The 20586-nt window shown below is 38.1% G+C and overlaps 1 protein-coding gene across 2 annotated transcripts in view; it reads left to right on the top strand.

Annotated features, from left to right (window-relative positions):
* The window catches only part of nup188 (nucleoporin 188), a 72527-nt gene that overhangs the window by 14195 nt on the left and 37746 nt on the right, over positions 1-20586 (top strand). For both annotated transcript variants that reach the window (XM_033049015.1, XM_033049014.1), the window contains exons 10-23: positions 681-795; positions 2498-2698; positions 4621-4710; positions 7585-7650; positions 8601-8720; positions 9570-9696; positions 10476-10631; positions 11240-11366; positions 12729-12816; positions 15280-15356; positions 15880-15994; positions 18013-18133; positions 19296-19362; positions 19473-19598. In XM_033049015.1, the coding sequence (XP_032904906.1) occupies positions 681-795; positions 2498-2698; positions 4621-4710; positions 7585-7650; positions 8601-8720; positions 9570-9696; positions 10476-10631; positions 11240-11366; positions 12729-12816; positions 15280-15356; positions 15880-15994; positions 18013-18133; positions 19296-19362; positions 19473-19598 (1596 nt within the window). The remainder of the gene's footprint in view (positions 1-680; positions 796-2497; positions 2699-4620; positions 4711-7584; positions 7651-8600; positions 8721-9569; positions 9697-10475; positions 10632-11239; positions 11367-12728; positions 12817-15279; positions 15357-15879; positions 15995-18012; positions 18134-19295; positions 19363-19472; positions 19599-20586) is intronic.

Here is a 20586-nt window from a genome sequence, read left to right on the forward strand (position 1 = left end):
CACACTAGGGACAATTTATAGAAGCCAATTAACTTACAAATCTGCATGTCTTTCATATGTGGGAGGAAAGTGGAGCACCTGAAGATCACAGGGAAAATGTATAAACTCTCTACAAACAGCACTCGTAGTTAGGATCGAACTTGTGTCACCGGCGCTGTTAGGCAGCAACTGTACCGCTGCATCACTGTGCTGCCCCTTGTCCTATCTTCATATGAATTGAATAGTAAATGTGCCATAATCTCAGATTAACACAAGGACAATTGTTAAACATTCTGATCTTCGATGTTGGCTCCGGAACCATAATCTGCCAACATTGTCTATTTCATGGATATATAATAAGCTGTTGGCAATTATTAGTAAATTCTCAGTGACTTTGAAAAGGGGATCTAATTTAGGATCTGATAAAAAATAAATGAATAAATACCTATAAATAAATAAATAAACGGATGAATAAATAGATATATACAGATAGATACATACATAGATAAATAAATAAATAAAGGAGTGATCAGCCCCGTATCCATTATTTTGTTTGAGATTGTGTTACTCCTACATTTGAGAGATTTGAAGTGTTTAATCATATAAATAAAGGTATCTGCCAGATTCCAAATACTACATTGTATAGATCCGTCTATTAATTCTTCCATGTCATAAATCATATCATCTTTTGTGCTCCACAGATATTTCAGTGCATTGATACTGGTGGAGGGAATGGACATTGATTTCTTACATAAATGTGCCCTTGAGGATAGTGTAGACCGACATCAGTTTGCTACCACACAAGAGGTTTGCCAGGTAAACTTAAGAGGTGGAATTATAAATGTGTATATCGTTCTTTTGGACAGTTTACAAAACAAATAGGTTTAAATGTTGCGAGTAATAAAACATCTGATAATAAGAACTTCTACAAATACATTAAAAGGAATACGGTGATCTTCACAATAGAAGACACTAAATATCCCAATAATAGATAATCAATGCGTGAATGGGAAGTTGGGGAGGGATCGAGGAGGAACTTTAAAAAAATAAAAATCATCAGAGATGGAGTGTGTTTAGATTTCTGGAAGGTATTGAACAGAATAAGAGTGCACAGGGTTATTATGGAGACAGGAAGTGGATGAGCGGGTCCCATTTAGGTCAGCAATCAGTAACTTGTTGATTGCTGTTGTAGCCTTGTCTATTTGTGTCTGTAGCAATGACCTGAATAAGAGACACAAAAAAATAGGTGGGTTAGTAAGTTAGGAGAATTCAAAGAGTATGCAAAGAAATATTGATAGGTTAAGCGAGTGGGCAAGAAATTGGTACGCAGACTATAATGTGAGGTTGTAAGCTTTGGAAGGAAGAATGAACCACCATAGATAGTGAATTGTTAAATTGTCGCGTTAAAGTGGTTACAAGGATGCTAGTACATGAACGGTTTGGATGCAGACACAAAATAATTGATTTAATGGAATGTTTAACTTTTTGCAAAGGATATGGATTAGAAAAGTAGGGAAGGTATGATGCAGCTTTAAAGGCTTCCAGGGAGACTGAACCTGGAATACTGAATACAGTGTTGGTCTCCATATTCAAGGCTAGATGTTTTTGTATTGAAGTGCAGAGAAGGTTCACAAGGTTGATTCCTGAGATTAACTGGTTGACATGTGTAAATAGGTCAAGTAGCTAGGGACTGTGCTTAATAGAGTAAAGAAAACTAAGGGGGTAATCTTATTGAAATGTAAGAAGCATTTCTGCTGAGGGTCATGATTTTTAAAAATTATCTACGAGCTGTGGAGGCAGAATTATTGAATATATTCAAGGCATAGATTGACAGACTTTTATACTACAGGAGGCTAAGTGCTTTTTGGAGAGAGTGAGAAAGGTGTTGAGGTCAAGATTGAATCAGTAATTGTTCTGAATGTGGAGCAGTCTGGAGAGGGTTACTGGCTTACACAAGCTCCTGATTCTTGTGTTCATATGCGGTTCTCTTGTGAGTATGTTCTCTAAACCGTATTATTTTAAAAAACAGAGTGATTATATTTCATTGTAATCCTGAAATTATCAGTTGGATTTGCCATCGCATCTCTTTCAGACTAGTTCAGTATTAACAATTGAATTTCTAAATATAGTTTTAAATAATTTTCTTTGAGAATGTGTCTGTGACCTCTTATGTGCAAACAAATGAACATTCCCAGGGTAGTGTTTGAGGAGATCCACAAATCTTCTTTTTTCATTATTCTGTGACAGCCAGAATGATTGCTCTCTTTTTCTTGAAATGAATAATGCAATATGATGAAAAAAAATTATTTTGCAAAGTATAAAGGACATTCCGTATGGATTTTACAATGATCAAAACCTAGTTAGGTGTGAGTGCTTATTATTTGCTTTATGTTCAGTGAATTCAGTGAGCTTATTATGTTTTGCTGTCACTGAGTTCTTTGAAACCAGTGTTGTATTTAAGAAGTAGTTTGGACTTTTAGCACAATATAAATTTCCTATCAAAATATATATCTTGCAGGAGATGGATAAGCTGCTGTTGACATTGGGTGACATACCACACCATGCTCCAGTGCTTCTGTCCTGGGCTCTTCTGCGTCATACTTTGTGTCTCGATGAATCAAGTCAAGTAATTAGGCGCTTGGGGAGCATTGCTATCCAACAAAATGCCTTCCAGTACATGACACAGATGCTTAAGGCACTTGGGAGTGGAGGAAACAACGTGAGTAATCTGGGAAGTAATATAATATAATTGTTCAAGAAAGCTTGCAAGGCTTGGTCCAGAGGATATGATCCAAGGTTCACGTTGACATATAAAGGTTCTACGAGGCCATTATTTTCATTGTTGGTTCTGCATCACAACAGTAGAAGTCGGAGCAAGAGTAATATATGGCCATACAAACCGACTCCAGCATTCAATACAATATGGTAAAAATCATGTTTTCTGTCTTATTCCCTTATCACTTAATTCCCATTCTCCCCAAATATCTGAGTCTGGAGTATTTCCACGACTGCATGTTGATTCATTTGATCACCTGTCTTATTATTCAACTGAGAAATAATCAATTTGTCATAATTTCCATCACAACCTTGTGCAGCAAGAGATACTGCAATGGCAATGTATAACTAAGAAAGAAAAGTAGGGTGGGTGGTTGTGTAGAAGATAAATCCTGCAGTTTATGAATTCTGTAGAGAAAAGGGAATAGGTAGATTATTTACAGAAATGAAAACGGGTACCGAAGCCACCCTGCTTAATGTAGACAGTGTGCACCAACATAATTCTCAATGAAATAGTACAGATATTGCAAAGAACATTAATCCTCACACGATTTGAATTATTGCAATATAATGCTTATGAGTAAACAGGATCCTGCCATGTTCTTTGCAGCATAATATTAACTGAATTTTCTGATAGGAAAACCTCTGAAAATAACAATTTAAGAAAAATACTGCAATAAATATACCAGATGAACTAATACTGGAATGGGGAGGCACAGTTGCGCAGAGGTAGAGCTGCTGCCTTAAAGCACCAGAGACCTGGGTTTGATCCTGACTACAGGTGTTGTCTGTACAGCAATTGTACTTTGTCCTTTTGACCGTGTGGGATTTCTTCATGAGCTCTGGATTCCTCCCACATTCCAAAGACGTGCAGATTTGTAGGTTAATTGCCTTTTGTAAATTGTCCCTGTTGTGTAATATAGAACTAATGTGCGGGTGATTGCTGGTTGGCACGGACTCGGTGGGCTGAAGGGCCTGTTTCCACGCAGTTTCTCTAATAGTAAAAAAAACCGAAGCAGATCCAGTTTTGAATATTTATACACTGGGGAGCCAGTATGCGCGTACAGAATAAGTTACCAAGAAAATCATTGAATTCAATTTACCAATGACATCTTGTGTTTATATTACAACTTCACTGAAGTAAAATACCAGAAGTCATTTAACATGTTTAAACTGATTCAAATATTGTAGTAACTAATTTGAAATATTACAATATAAGACTGAAGCTCGGTAGGAGAGCTTTGAAGTTGAATCTTGAAGGAGAGAGATGGAGAGATTTAAGGAAGAACTTCAGGGTTTAGGGTTGAGAAATTAAAGCTACAGTCATCAGTTATGTTATGAATGAAAACAGGATTTGTATAGTAGGTCATAATTGGATGAATGTAAACATAAATGTTTCAATATTTTTGGAAAGTAAAATTGAGTTTGGTGAAAGGGTTTGTTAGGATAAAATTTTGAGGATTATAAGATGATTCGACGAAAACATTGTACACATACAGTGCCTTGTTATAATTTGTACGGGAAAGGTAGTGGCTCTCTAACAGTGAGACAATTTTTTAATTGTGCTATATTAATAAAAGTTTAACATTGGATCTACACTGCATTATTTTCCAAGTATTGATTTGGGTTTTGTTTGTTGAAAAACAGGACATTAACTTGTAGGACACAAAATGCTGGAGTAACTTAGCAGGTTGGGCAACATCTCTTGAGGTTGAGATCAGTTCTCCAGAGATGTCTCCTGCTGAGTTACTCCACCATTTTGATCTTTTGTGTATTAACCAGAATCTGCAGTTCTTTGTTTCTACATTACTTTCTACCTCAAGTATACCTAAAATATGGTGTCAGAATTATTTCTATGTGTTTCAGTGTACAGCAAGTACTGCACGAATGTGTATCTATGGACTTCTCTCATTTGTCTTAACATCGTTTGAAGAAGAAACTTTGGGAGAACAACAGGTACTACATGTTACCATTGGTATTGAGAAAAAAATGTCTTACTAGTAGATTTATTCCATATGGGAAAAATTAGGGATTTTATTTAAAAAAAATAAAAATAATTGTAGCTTTGAAATTGGAATTCAGTTTTCTCTTGTCAATTAACTGCAGACGTTCAACGTTTGAAGACTGTACTTCTGCTTGTAACAATAAAATTGGAGTCATTGTGGATTTAAAAAATCACATAAATCAAAAAAATCTGTATGACTGCTTTACAGAGCTTTTATCAAGTAGATATAGGGAGGTTTCACGGCAGTCGGGTCACGGCCCATGACCCATACTGTTGCTACGCTACTCCAAATGGATTACACGCGATGTGCTGCAGGTAGGCACTTACCATTGTTTCCAGCGTAGCGGGCCGTTAAAACCCGCTGAAATTGTCAATTTTTGCGCTGTAAATAATTATGGAAATCGGGATAAGCGTGAGAGACATTTAGCATACTTCAGAATTCCAAAAGTGAGGAGAAATGATGGTAGATAGAAACGAGAGCTGAACAACAGCCAGAGTGCTTGGCGAACATTGGCCGTTTGCTCACTGCATTTCATCAACTAAGGCATTATTTGTGTTTTTTCTTGATTCCTTTGGCATCTAAAAAGTTTCAGAAGTGATAAATCTGGCTGTAATTTTTTTAAATCGCCCTTGGTTCTCGTGGGTTTTTACATACAAAATGAAAACGCACCTGAAGAAAAATTTACAGCCAGATTTATCACTTCTGAGAATTTTTAGATACCAAAGGAATCAAGAAAAAACACAAATAATGCCTTACTTGATGAAATGCAGTGAGCAAACGCGATAGTTCCCAATATTTTCAATGTTTACCAAGCACTTTAGCCGCTGTAGTCCCTTCAGTTCTCGCTTCTCTATACCTTCATTTCGCTTCACGTTTGGAATTCTGAAGTTGGGTACATGTCTCTCACGCTTACCCCGACTCCCACAATTTATTTCAGTGCAAAAATTCAACATTTTGGCCGTTTTTAACAGGTATGAAAGTACGCGTTTCTAGCATTAATAACATATACCGGAAGTGACGGATGTCTTCCAGTTGGATTTAGCGGCTCCGTGCGTCGAGCCCTATGACCCAGTGACCTTTCGTGCAACCCCCCTATACATGTTTATGTTTCGCATTCAGTGCTATTTAGTTTAACATTGAAAATGTACTCTTTTATTTCCTTCGCAGCCTGTTTTTAGATTATGCTATTACTGGAAGTGTATTTTGGGATGATTCTTGTCTTGCTTTTCATGCATAGAACCCATTATATTTTTTTTAAACTGCCTGTGCCTAGCCTGTGCCTGTGCCTAATCGTTGTGTACTCTTGCTGTGATCTATCCTTCTACCCTGGTTCTGGCTCTTGCCAGTGTGGCATTCAGAACTGATAAGAGGGATAGAGTCAAGAGTGTTTTATTGTCATATGTCCCAGATAGAACAATGAAATTCTTACTTGCTGCAGCACAACAAAATATGTAAACATAGTACATAACGGGAGAATTTTATTTTTCAAATTCAGTGTGTGTATATATACACATGCACACATACTCAATAAACAAACAATTATAGTGCAATAATAATAGTCTATTGTAGTTCAGAGCTTATTTGTTGTTGTGTTTAATAGCCTGATGGCTGAAGGGAAGAAGCTGTTGCTGAACCTGGACGTTACAGTTTTCAGGCTCCTGTACCGTCTCTCCGATGGCAATGGTGAAATGAGTGTGGGTATCTGATGTTGGCTGCCTTTTTGAGGCAGCGACTTCGATAAATCCCTTCGATGGTGGGGAGGCCAGAGCCGGTGATGGACTGGGCAATTGGCACAACTTTTTGCAGTCTTTTTCGCTCTTGGCGTTCAAGTTGTCGAACCAGGCCAAGATGCAACCAGTCAGTATGCTCTCTACTGTGCACCTGTAGAAGATCAAGAGAATCCTCTTTGACATATTAAATCTCCGTAATCTTCTCAGTAACTGGAGGCGCAGATGTGCTTTCTTTATAATTGCATCAGTGTGCTGGGTCCAGGAAAGATCTTCGGAAATATGCACGCCCAGGAATTTGAAGTTTTTGACTCTCTCCACCATCGTCCCATTGATAAAAACAGGATTGTGGGTCCTCATCTTTCCTCTTCCAAAGTCCACAATCAGTTCCTTGGTTTTACTGATATACTGTCTCCTTAGAGAAAAAAAAATGCAACAGGCCTTTCCACTGGCATAAACAAACTAACTTCTTAATACATTTCACAATATCGTCAAGATGCATTTTGAGATTGTTCAATGGACATATTCAAAAGATGTAAGTGTTTTAATGTACCTTCAAGTGTATTGAATGGTATTACTCCCATAAGTTATAAAATTGTTCCATACTTACCCTAAGTAAAGCATTAGAAACCATTTGAGAATTATTGAGGTCTGCCTAAAAGAATGGCACAACTTTTCATCCCATTGGGAATGTAGTCGGATGAGATCAAATGACATTTACTTATTGTTCCAGTTTAGCATCCTGATCCTCACCAAGTTTGATTTATCTATCTTTGATTGTGCCATCAGATCCCAAGATTGCAGGATCTGGGATTTCCTTCCTAGACCTTTGTTTCTCCTCTTTATGATCCTGAGAACTGACCAAGCTTTTGTGCATATGCCCTCTATTGGCACATCACATACTGCCATGTATCTTATGGATTCGCATTGATTTTTATTTGAGATACAAAGTGCAAAGATCTTGTAATATTTTTGCATTAAAAGTGTTTCTATATCACAAATTACTGTTGTTCAATTAGATGTACTTCAGGAGTATATTTTAATTATATATGCATTGAGTACTTAGCAGAAATGTAATTTATTTTTTTCTTTTCCAGCACCTGATTAACCTAGCTTGTGAAGTGTTTGCAGCTCCTAATCTCGCTGAACTTTTTTGGGATACAGTGAGTACATTATGCTTATATTAAGAAAGTCATTTGTTTTTGTTCAATGTGATGTTAAAATTGTCTAATTCTGGATGGAGATGTTCTGTCAACTAATAGTATCATTCTGACTATTTTATGAATGGCAGGCTTGATATAGTTATCAATTCCACAACTGATGTCTCAAACTATTTTTGTACTAATTCCAACAATGGAAATAAGTGTTAACGATTCAGAACATGTTGAGAAAGAGCATGTCCTGTTGTGAGGGTTATTCTGCTGGCCTCAGATGATGGGTGTATCTTCTTCTTTTCATCACGTCTCTTGTACTCTGCAAACAAAGTGGAAGTTGAGAATTGCTTTAAATTTGCTTTAATTTTGTTTTGTATCTTGCAAATGCGTTTCTACTCTCGCCTCTAACATTATCAGAAACGGCACATATTAAAAATAGCTAGAAGCAATAAATTAATTGCTGAAAGTAGACAGGAGCTACAACATTATTGTTCTGCCAACCATTGGGATGTCATGCAGCTGCCTGGTTGGCACAACAATAATGTTGTAGTTCCTGTCTACTTTCAGCAATTAATTTATTGCTTCTAACTATTTTTAATATGTGCCGTTTCTGATAATGTTAGAGGCGAGAGTAGAAACGCATTTGCAAGATTTAAAACAAATTTAAAGCAATTCTCAATTTTTGGCGATTTCTGCTCTCTTTCATGATTCTTGTGCATCACTTATGAGCAAAAAAGTTCAGAAATAACATATGGCATCTGATCCTTTACACTTCTTGCATTGGATTGTAAATCTTCAGTTCATGAAGTGTTGAGTTTTGTTGTGGAACGAAGCTTGCTTGCTATGAGAAGATATAAAGAGTAAAGATTTTAAGTGCTGTTTTGTAAAATCACTAATTGTGCTTTTTTATTTCTTCATAATATTTAATGTAAATTCTGATCCTTGTATTTATTCTGAAGGAACCCACAACGGGTCTTGCTGTCTTGTTGGACAACAATTGTGGAATGTTCCCACAATCCATGGCACCACTGTTGCAGCTGCTGTCGGCGCTTATCTCAGACAAAAGCACAGCTAAAAAGGTATGCATCCATTTTAAAAGCAATTTCAAAACAATTCTATACAAGATTCTCATTTTGATTAAGTACTCTGGGGCTAAATGAAGAGAAATAAGACTAACCATATGTCAGCCTAGTTGGAATGGACAAGGTTGACTGAAGGGCCCTTTTCATGATGTACAGCTCTATAACACTGAATTATAAAAAGGAAAAGTAGTGGTGGACCTATTAATAAATGAAGAGTTATGAGAGACAATCTTGGCTCAGCAGATCATGGTGTAGAATCAGGTTCTGAAATTAAGAAACAAAACAGGGCTGGAAAAATAGAGGAAGTTATTCATAGGTCGTCATATAGTTGTAACAGATGTCAAAAATTAAAGATGCATCATTGAAGGGTAATATAGGAATCGTGGTGTATTTTGGTCTCCATATTGGGCAAATTCATGTGCTGTATACAATACGGTTTTCTAGATCAATGTGTTCAGGAAACAACGAGGGAAAAGATAATTTTAGATCTATGCAGTAATAGACTTAATGAATCTTCTTGTGAGGAGGCCTTTGGGAGGAAGAAGCGAACATAATAAGATAAGATTTTGAAAGTGATTTAGAGCATGCAAATTAAACTAAATAAAGCGGCTTGTGAGGGCTGGGTGGAACGAAGGCCATTGGGGCCCATCAAGTCTGTATCAGCTGGTCCCACTCTACTAGGGCAATCCAGCCGGTCCCACTCTACTGAACTCTCCCCTTAGCCTTGCAAATTTATTCTTTTCAGATACTTATCACACTCCTGTTTCAATGTTACTATGATTCTATCTCCATTACGTCTATATATTCTGGTTGACTTCATGGTCTCATTTTTATATTCTGTTGAAGGTTTACAGCTTTTTGGACAAAATGTCATGTTATACAGAGCTGTACAAGCATAAACCAAACGATGTACTTTCACATGAGGATGAAACTCAGTGGAGAAGGCAAACACCAAAACTACTTTATCCTCTTGGTAAGTTTAAGATAATCTTGCATAGTATCAGAGCCCTGTGATAATCTTGCCCATTTCATTTATTAAAATAGATTTTTTATTTATTTTTAAGATACATAGTTTGATAATAATGCATGATATAGAGACATATAATACAGCTAATGTTTAGACTAGTCACTTTGGAATTCAACTCTGTCACCTCAAACACTATTAACTCTTAGGAGACATAGAAACATGCATGCAAAACATCTTTTATTCCCTTCAAAATATTTTTTCAATATCACCTACTTAATAAATTTATTATTTTAAGATTGAACACACATAAAATGATCAGGCTCAGTTTATTTGTTCTTTTAATTATGGTATGCAATGTTTAGGTACACAAATTCTTCACTGCTCACTTTTAAATGGAAATAGATAATTTATCCTCTCCTGTTTTGCAGTTGGTCTTTCATTAGAGAACCTGGTTGAATTCAAAGCTAACTATCCATGGCAGTTAAACTGCACCACATTATTATGTTATTGAAATGATTTGCTGAACACAGTAAAATCTTTTCTAGTTTGAAAAATAAGATTTAAATTTTAAAAGATGCAAGGAAAAGGTTGGTAACTCAAATGATATGTCTTGATATGCTTGCTAGGCTGAAATTTGATAGATGAAATTGAGTTGCACTATACCATCAAAATAGGCGCTGCAGTTTAATTTAGTTTATTGTCACATGTACCAAAGTACAGTGAAGAGCTTTTATTTTTCTTTGTAATGATTTAAATGCACGTCAGCAATATTTTCTCTCATTTAGGATCTGGACAGGCCAATATACGTATGCCTCAGGGTACATATGGAACTGTGATGCCTACAGCTCAGGGTTGCCTTGTGCGTTGGCATTACTCATACAGTGGCTGGACAATTTTCACTTGTGAGATTGAGATGCTGCTACATGTGGTTTCAACAGCAGGTTAGTTACCAGTTGTTTTGTGTGATAGCTTTACCTACTCGCGGCTATTATCCCAGTCCGTTTGCATCAGATGTTTGGAACAACTTTTAAAGAGTCACATTTGTTTGTGAAGTATTTTCGCATGAAGCTATTGTAATATTGCTCAAATATTTGAACAGCCCACTGCTGAATTATGTAAATTTATAGGATAGGCACAAATAAGCTTTGTGGCTTCAGCCTATTCCTTTTTCGGTCATTGATTATGTGAACGTTGTGTGAAATGGATACAGTGTTGGTTCATATTTACACAGATTGTAAAGTTCTCTTCTTTTTAATGTATGACCGAAATAAACTGTTCATTCATTCATTCAAATGATGGACATTTGCCAAAGTTTAGTTGGTGGAACTGCAAAGATATTACAGATTTTGTTATCAATTGACATAAAATGTTTCTTTCCCATTTAAGATGTTCATAGTAAATTTAAGGTTGGTTGGCAATTTTGTCCTTGGAATAATATGGCTGCGTTCAATTTATTTTAGCATCATATCTTGTATTAACTCTGAAATGATAAAATTCTATAATTGTATATCAATAGATTTTATGTATAATTTTGTTTTATTTTTACCAGATGTTCTCCTTCACTGCCAGAGAGTCAAACCTATCATTGATCTGGTACATAGAATAGTCAGCACAGATTGGTCTATTACAGATTGTCTGCTGCCAATCACTTCACGTTTGTACATGTTAATTCAAAGGTAAGAGTTCAAAAATATATTCATGAAAGTGACACTATTTTCCTTTACTGGCATTTATATCAGTTGCACAGAAAATAAAAATGGTATAATCAATGACGTTCAGTATGTGTAAATAGTCCCTAGTAGTAGGATGGTGTTAATGTGCGGGTATTGCCGCGCTGTATCTCTAAACTAAATATAAACTAAACTATACAATGTATCTAATGAAAATTTGAAAAATGTGATGAAAAATTATTGCCCAATTGGTTTAGTGTTATGACTTGTATTTTAACTTGTACATTTCGCCTAAAAGCAACCATTGCCTGTGGTGACAAACCCAATTATGCAAAGAATAGTCATATCTTCTGCATGAAGATGGAATTGTTCACATACCCTTTGCACATGAACATATTTAGAAGTACAGGTGCACAACCTTTTATCCGAAAGCCTTGGGACCAGACACTTCTCGGAATTCGGAATTTTTCGGATTTCCGAATGGAAGATTTTTAGCGTAGATTAGGTAGGTAGATTAGGCGGCTTGAAAAGTCTGGAGCGGCTGCCTCCTCCCCGGAGACCGGGGAATCATTGTAAACCATTGCTTAAATGTTAGTCAGTTAGTTTGGAGGGATTTTATGTGGGGGGGGGGGGGGGTGGTGAAGCGGGAAACTTTAATTCTTAGTCCCCTACCTGGTCGGAGAGGCGGCGAGCGGGCAATGCCTTACCGGGTCGCCGTGCAGTAAGCTCCGGAGCGCTGTGGCCGCCGACCCCAACATCGCGGAGCTGGGGGCTGGGGGCTGCGGGCGTCCGGCCGCGGGCGGCGCCGGTTGGAGCTCCGACCCCGGCAACTCTACCCCTGGCTGCGCGGCGCTCCAAATCCAGCGCCGCCCGCGGCCGGACGCCCGCAGCCCCAGCTCCGCGATGTTGGGAGTCGGCGGCGTCGCAGTGCTGGGATACCAGCGGGGAGCGGGCAATGCCTTACCGGGTTGCCGTGCGGTAAGCTCCGGAGCGCTGTGGCCGCCGACATACAACATCGCGGAGCTGGGGCTGCGGGCGTCCGGCCGCGGGCTGAGCTGGATTTGGAGCGCCGCGCAGCCAGGGGTAGAGTTGCCGGGGTCGGAGCTACAACCGGCGCCGCCCGCGGCCGGACGCCCGCAGCCCCAGCTCCGCGATGTTGGGAGTCGGCGGCCACAGCGCTCGAGAGCTTACTGCACGGCTTTGGTGTGCAGACGACATCCTGGAAAAAATGTCCGGTTTTCGGAGCTTTTCGGTTTCCGGAACTCTGGATAAAAGGTTGTGCACCTGTACTAGGCATTTCAATGCATAGATATGTGGCAGCGATTTCATTTTTTAAATTGATGCTGATAGTTTCTCTGCTTGTTGCAGACTTAGTTCAGTAATGAATCCTCCAATGGAAGTGATTGCTTCCTGCGTAAATACCCTGACAGTCCTGGCCACACGGATGCCAGCCAAGGTAAGACTTGATGGGAACAATCAGCAATTTTGTGCAAAGTATGTTCTTAAGGTCCTGTGGAAGCCAAGGAATGTTTATTTTCTCCCATCTCTTTAGGTCTCCCTGCGCCATACAACTTCTACTGCCTGAGAGTGTGGACAGGCTAACTGTTCTCAGTCCTCTGCAGTTCTACTCTCAGGAAGGCATGGATGCAGCTTTTTTTCATTTTTCCTCTTATCCTGTTCACTCTATGTGGCAGCATTAAGTGTCTGCTTGCCAAACTCCTCTTGACAACGCAGGTGAGATTAGTAACTCGCCATAGGAGGAAGTTCGTGTATGACCGCATCTTATGTTGTGAGGTTTTTTTTAATGCTGTTTTTCATTCCATGACCTATCGATTTCCAAAGAGAAACCATGAACCTTCTGATCTGAAATCTGTGCCCTTTCACCTGGTCATTGAGAATTGATGATTATTTAAACTAAAAATTTACAGCAGGTTCTTGATCAGCTGGGAAAGTGGAGTTTAATGCAGATAAAGTGTGAGGTGTTTCATTTTGGGAAGTCAAACCAGGGCAGGACCTTCACAGTGAGTGGTAGGGCCCTAGGGAATGTTGTAGAGCAGAGTGATCTAGGAGTACAGGTACATAGTTCCCTGAAAGTGGTGTCACAGGTAGATAGGGTGATAAAAAATACTTTTGTTACATTGGCCTTCATCAGTCAGGATATTAAATGTAGAAGTTGGGATGTTATGTTACGGTTGTACAAGACGTTGATGAGGCCATATTTGGAGTTCAGTTTATAACTACCTCATATACGAAGGATGGCATTAATCTGGAAAGAGTGTAAAGAAGATTTACGAGGATTTTGCCTGAGAAAGGCTGAGCTAAATGGAGACGTTGGGTAGGCTAGGATTCTAGTCCTTGGAGTGCAAATTGCTAGGTGGGTGATCTTATAGAGGTGTATAAAATGAGGAACAGACGGGGTGAATGTGCAGAGTCTTTTACTCTTGTTAGGGAAATCAAAAACCAGAGGGCATGTTCAAGATGAAAAGGGCTAGATTTAATAGGATCCTAATGGACAACCTTTTCAGGTTGTGGAGCGAGCTACCAAAGGCATTAATTAAGGCAGGTATTGTAACAGCATTTTTAAGACACATGGATAGGTACCCAGTTAGGAATGGTTTCGAGGGACATGGGACAAACACGGGCAAATTGAACCAGCATAGATAGGGCATCTCCGACATAGACTTGTTTAATTGAAGGGGCTGTTTCCATGCTGTATAACTATGACTCTATGTTATTGGATTAAACAAACCCTCTTCTGTGCTTTCACATGTGCATTGGAAAGATAGAAAATATTAATATAAAGGTAATTCTGCTATAACATGCATTTCCATGACCCAAATTGGACATAGCACGAATGATGAAAATTTTCCCGATTGGGGAAAATGTTTTGTATTGTGCAGACTGAATTGGTTATATTGTGACTGAATGGAAATCAGAGAACTACTTAGGTTAGTTTGGAAATTGACAAGCACATAGAAACATAGAAAATAGGTGCAGGAGTAGGCCATTCGGCCCTTCGAGCCTGCACCGCCATTCAATATGATCATGGCTGATCATCCAACTCAGTATCCTGTACCTGCCTTCTCTCCATACCCCCCTGATACCTTTAGCCACAAGGGCCACATTTAACTCCCTCTTAAATATAGCCAATGAACTGGCCTCAACTACCTTCTGTGGCAGAGAATTCCAGAGATTCACCACTCTCTGTGTGAAAAATGTTTTTCTCATCTCGGTCCTAAAAGATTTCCCCCTTATCCTTAAACTGACCCCTTGTTCTGGATCCTTAAACTGTGACCCCTTGTTCATAAACAACTGTCTTGAATTTAAACAGTTTTCGGGACAAAAAAATTGATTTTATGTAACCGTACAGTTGTAATCCGATACTACTCATAAGAAGACAGGCGCAACTTTTATTGGGTTGGCCATTGAAAATGACAACAATTGCTTCTATTGACACGAGTTTCAATGATATGCTACGAAACAATGTAATATGTGTTTAGAATTTTTAGCTTACAGTAACAAAAATAAACTTATTGGTGTTGGTAAGATATTTATCTTTGAAATTCCTGCAGGAAAAATGTTATTATTGTGAGTTTAAAAGCAATCTAGCCTCTAACTCCCTTCCTCCCCATTAACACTTTTTAATAATGCTATATTCTCTAATGCAAGGTTTCTTAGGAATGCTACTATTGCATTATAGAAACTAAATATAAAGACCAAAGATTCACCATGCTAAATAAAATAAAATTCAATTACAAAATCAAGTAGGATTATAAAATATAGTGAATTGGACTAATTTGGTAGCAAGGTAACAATTAACTGAATACTCACTGTTTTTTATGGCAGTTACAATGGCCTGTTAAAATGAAGATGGTACAGCTGAGAGAAAATAACTGGAGGATTTTTTTTTTGTGCTTAGGTGTGGGCAGATCTGCAGCACACAGGCTTCTTGCCGTATTCTGTGACACAAATCACTGGGATTGTTCAGTCTATCAGGTATTAGATTATGAATTACATCTGATATGTAAGACTAACGATTTGACTGACTTCTTAATGCCATGGTTGATATGCCTTGCATTTTAATTTTTCACCGTTATTCTCTTATTATTTCATTGTTTGTCATATCATTACCTTTGTGCATCTACCTCTTACACTCTGGAAATTGTCTAATTTTAAATTGAAGCTTTTTATTAACTATAGAAAATGTTAAGAAAATTACATTATGTATCAAACGCTTTAAGAATTCTATATTCACAGATACTGCCTGACCTATTTCAGGTTTATTTTTAAAATTATTTTCATTATTTTTTATTTTTTTTTAAATCTCCCTCCCGTTTTGGCACTGATTTTTCTTTGTCATGACAAGAATGTATAGTTGATTTTTGATAATTGGTCTCTGTTATCTCTCAGGAGTTAACAGTTACCATTGCAACTTTCTCTGCAAAATTACTTCTGCGGACTAGGATTTTATTGATGAAAGAAATAGATGCAAAACAGTCATTATTTTCCATTCTTGCAGTGCCGAAGGAATGCAAGCAGGTAGTTATGGTAATCTCCTGCTGAGCATTGAGCGACCGCAAGGCAAATATAGTGTCACAACGGCCTTTCTGCGACTGGTTATAACACTTGTCAAGGTAAGCTCACTCTTGAATGTTTATATTGTTTAGCTCTGCCTGTTAGTAGTTAAACAAACCCCCAAAAGCATGTATTGTTATCGTACAACTAAAGGATTGAACCATCCTCAATATTGCGTCCTGAATCCTAGAGTCAATCAATTTTTATTGAGATTGAAAACGTTTCGAAGTCAACTGTCATACCATAGTTTGCATTGCAGTAGATTTTACACAGTTTCCTTTTTCTTCAATCCGTGTCCAATAGTTGAGTGTACCATGTGCTTGAACTGTCAAAAGGAGGATTTTGAGGAATTTATTGACTTTTTTAAGTATCTTTGAGATGGTAGACAGTACCGGCGAGTAAGTGGTAATTGTTCCATTGTCTGATTGTTGCTTTGATGATGGAAGGACCCTCAGTAATATATGCACACACACCCATCTGGAACAGTGTTGGGAACTACTGATCTTGATTTTGTAAAAGAGGGCAAGGGCTTCTTCATTATCTTTTGTACTTATTGTGATACATGAGGAGGCATTCGGCCCTTTGGGTCTAAGGTGGTTGTGGTGAAGCATGACAAAGTGAGGAAAACGGTCGTGACCCGAATGTCACCGATTCCTTCTCTCCAGAGATGCTGCCTGCCCCGCTGAGTTACTCCATCATTTTGTGTCATTGAAGAAATACAAATTTCATTAAAGGTCTACAAAGTGTGCAATTATCGAAGTATGACAAATCTATATTGTTGCTATTCTTTTGATTTTTGTTTTTGTTTGGATAACTTTTCATTATCACATTATTAGTTGTAGCTTGACCCATTTGTTTGCGTTTTGGAGTTCAGGACGATGTGTATCTTGTATATTTTTTCAGTTTCATACCAAAATCTACAACAAATCGGAATTTATCTAGCAATGCATTGTTCAGTATAATTGATGAATAACATCAATTGGATATCTTCATACATGTTTGATAATCAAATTGTTTTCATTTAAAATGTCCTGAAAGAAACAATGAAATTCGTGCTTGCAGCAGCACAACAGATATGTAAACATAGTACTCTGGAAATAATAAACAACAAATAAAGTTCAGTGTATATACAAACAATAATAGTGCAAAGACAAAAACAATGCCCCCAGGTCTATGTAGTTTGGAATTTGTTTGGAGATTCTAGTGTTTAATAGGCTGATGGTTGTAGGGAAAGAGCTGCTCCTGAATCTGTTAGAGTTTTCAGGTCCTATACCTTCTTCCCGATGGCAGGAGTGAAATAAGAGCATGGCTAGCTAGGGTGGTATGGGTCTCTAATGATTCTGGCTGCCTTTTTGAGGCAGCGACTGCTGTAGATCCCTTCGATGGTAGGAAGGTCAGTACATGTGATGGATTGGGCAATGTTCACTACTTTTTGCAACCTTCTTCATTCCTGGGCGTTTGAGTTGCCAAACAAAGCTGTGATGGAACCAGTCAATATGTTCTCCATTGTACACTGGTAGAGGTTCAAAAGAGTATTTGTTGACATATCAAATCTGCTAATCTTCTAAGGAAGGAGAGGTATTGATAGGCTTTCTTTATAATTGCATCAATGTGATGGGTCCAGGATAGATCTTCAGAGATATGCACATCCAGGAATTTGAAGTTTTTGAATTTCTCCACCACTGTCCCGTCGATGAAGACAGGTTTGTGGACATTTATCTTCCAAAGTCAACAATTAGTTCCTTGGTTTCCTGACGTTGAGAGCAAGGTTCCGGCACCATTCGGTCAGTCCATTGATCTCCCTCTTGTGCTCTGACACATCACCATCTGTAATTTGTCCAACAATGGCGGTATCTTCGGTGTATTTGAAGATGGAGTTGGAAGTGTATCGGGCTACACTGTCATGAGTATAGAGTGAGTAGAGCAGGAGTCTGAACATGCAACCTTGACGTGCTCCTGTGCTGATGGTTATTGAGGAGGAGGTGTTGCTGCCAATTTGTGCAGTTTGTGGACTGTTGATGCCTCATTGTTGCGATCAAGCAAAATTGACTGATTTATTTATTTTGCATTTGAACAGGGCCAATTAGGAAGTACTCAAAGTCGAGGTCTTATGCCTTGTGTGGTTTTTGTTTTGAAAGAGTTACTGCCAACCTACCACAAATGGCGTTATAATGTCTATGGCATGCGAGAAGAAATCGGTAAGGCCTTTGTGGATAATTCATTATGTAATCTTGATTTCCATTTAGGGAGGAGGATTTGTGGAGCACTTTAAACACGCAATGCATTTTAAATATTTTGAATAATGTTTTATAGACATTATTATCCATTATGCATGTACAGCAGGGGTTCCCAACCTTTTTCGTCCCGTTTACCCCAGGCAACTTTAATAGCGCATAACAATGTTATTTCACTTATTTATGAACAAATAATGATGAACAGATACTGGTATACCAGAACCAAACAGTCAGACAATGAGAAAAAATATGTACAAATCTAGAATCAACAAAACTACCCCCTGGGTAGGTGAAATTTAACCCCTGGGGGTAAATTTACCACAGGTTGGGAACCCTTGATGTGCAGGAAAGTTCCAATAATCTGGCACACTCAGGGTCTCTGGTACTTGGTCTGCATTGCTAGATGCTAATTCTATTAATGCCCCTGATACTTTTAATTCAAATTTTTTAGATATTCACAGGTATTAGAAATTACCAATCAATTAGGTAAGGAGAAAATAAACCAGTGTCCCAGTGAGTTGAAAGGCGATGTGTGCTCACAGATCTGGTGAGTCAGAATGCAGTGCACAAACATTGCCTGCTTTCAACTTCTGTATAGTAAGAAAGCAGATTATCAGAGATTTACAAATATTTTTGAGATGGAGATAGAAAGATTCTTCATAACGACTGAAAGGTTACTGTAGATAGACAGGACTGCAGAGTTGAGGAAGCCTTAAGATCAACTGTGATTTTATTAAATGGCAGAGTAGGGTAAAGGGGCTAACAAACCTACAGATATTCCTAATTCATTTATATATTTGTATAAAATGCTGCACAGGGTTTAGTGATTTTATTAAATGGCAGACAGAAGGGATATGAGTGGTTTCCTAATTTTCATTAGCGTTGACTTAAATTAATCCCTGCCTACACACATCACACACCATAATATTACTGTGCCCTGTGTTTTTTCTGGAAACAGATTCAATATTAAGAAATTCTGGCAAAAGTACAAGAGTAATATTTACATTTTGTTCCATTTAATAATTATTTGATTTAGTTCAAATGAGCAATGCACATAGATGTATCAACAGGTGTATATGATTAATTTTTATATGTTTGCGATTTAATGATCATCTATCTGTTGTAGGCTGTCTGATCCTTGAGCTTATTTATACCATCTTGAATCTGAATCTTGAAGAGGAATCACAAGGCAGGTATGGCCCAAAGAGTCGTGTTTGTAGTCTGAATTTTATTTTGGGAAGTGCAGGTACAAGCATATCTTACTTTATAAAAATCTTAATGATTTGTTCTTTTCATTTTCTAGTCCTCCCAGTCTTCAGGCTATGTGTACCCATTGTTTGGCAAATACAGAAGCAGGACAAGCCATCATAAATATTATGGCTATTGGGGTGGACACCATTGATACAGTAATGGCAGCACAGCCCAGCAGGTATGGTTTATATTAGCTGCAATCGGTTCCCTTTGTAATTCTATGAAAACAGGTTTTATTGGTGTAACCAAAACCTTTGTAAATGTGACACATCAGAAAATATCTGTATTTAAAAGATTTTGCGAAAGGTTTAATAGCTTTTACAGTAAAACCTTGTTATTATGGGCCTCCTTATAATGGATATCGATTATAGTGGACAGATCTACTGACCTTCACAGTCAAGCTGGGCTGCCGATGCCACCCCTAGCCCGCACCGCCTACCTGGCCTTTTTTAGGCCTATCTGCCAGTGCCTGCGTCGCCAGGTCGGGCTGCTGAGGCCAGACCCAGCCCGCACCGCCTCGCCACTGCTTCCAGCATCTGCAGTCTTTTTTTTCTACTACTAATACAATGATACTCTATTACTTGGTAATCCCTTTCTCGGGTATAGCAGACAATCGGCAATAACGGGCACCATTCCGCCCCATGGTCCGTTATAAAGAGGGTTTACAGTATAAGATTTACAGTGTTAATCTTCATATTAGAATTCATAGAAAATAGGTGCAGGAGTAGGCCATTCGGCCCTCCGAGCCAGCATTGCCATTGCAAAATAAGACCTATTCTTTGTTTTAATGTTTTTCCTACATCTTAGAAAAGTAGGTACTGATATCCAATTTGATGGTTTTTATTTTCAGCTACTTTTTGTTATTCAGCAAATTACAAGATGTTGGTTATTTTTGTGATTTGACTGATGCTTGCAAGAAATTGCACTGTCATTACTTAAGCCCCTTGTGCACAACAGTCTTAAGATTAACCAAACAAAGAGAATCTTGACATTGTTCAGTCTTGTGTGATAAATTGATTTAGGAAAAACTGATCTGAGCACATGGTTCAAGAGGAAATGTTTCAAGTTTTTAGAGAATTGGAACAAAGTGTTTCAAGGAGGAAGCTGTTCATGTGGCTGTCTTCAACCAACGTGTAACAATTACATATAGATGACTTAAATTGGGC

Source organism: Amblyraja radiata, chromosome 32 (assembly GCF_010909765.2).
Source record: "Amblyraja radiata isolate CabotCenter1 chromosome 32, sAmbRad1.1.pri, whole genome shotgun sequence".
NCBI classification, from domain to species: domain Eukaryota; kingdom Metazoa; phylum Chordata; class Chondrichthyes; order Rajiformes; family Rajidae; genus Amblyraja; species Amblyraja radiata.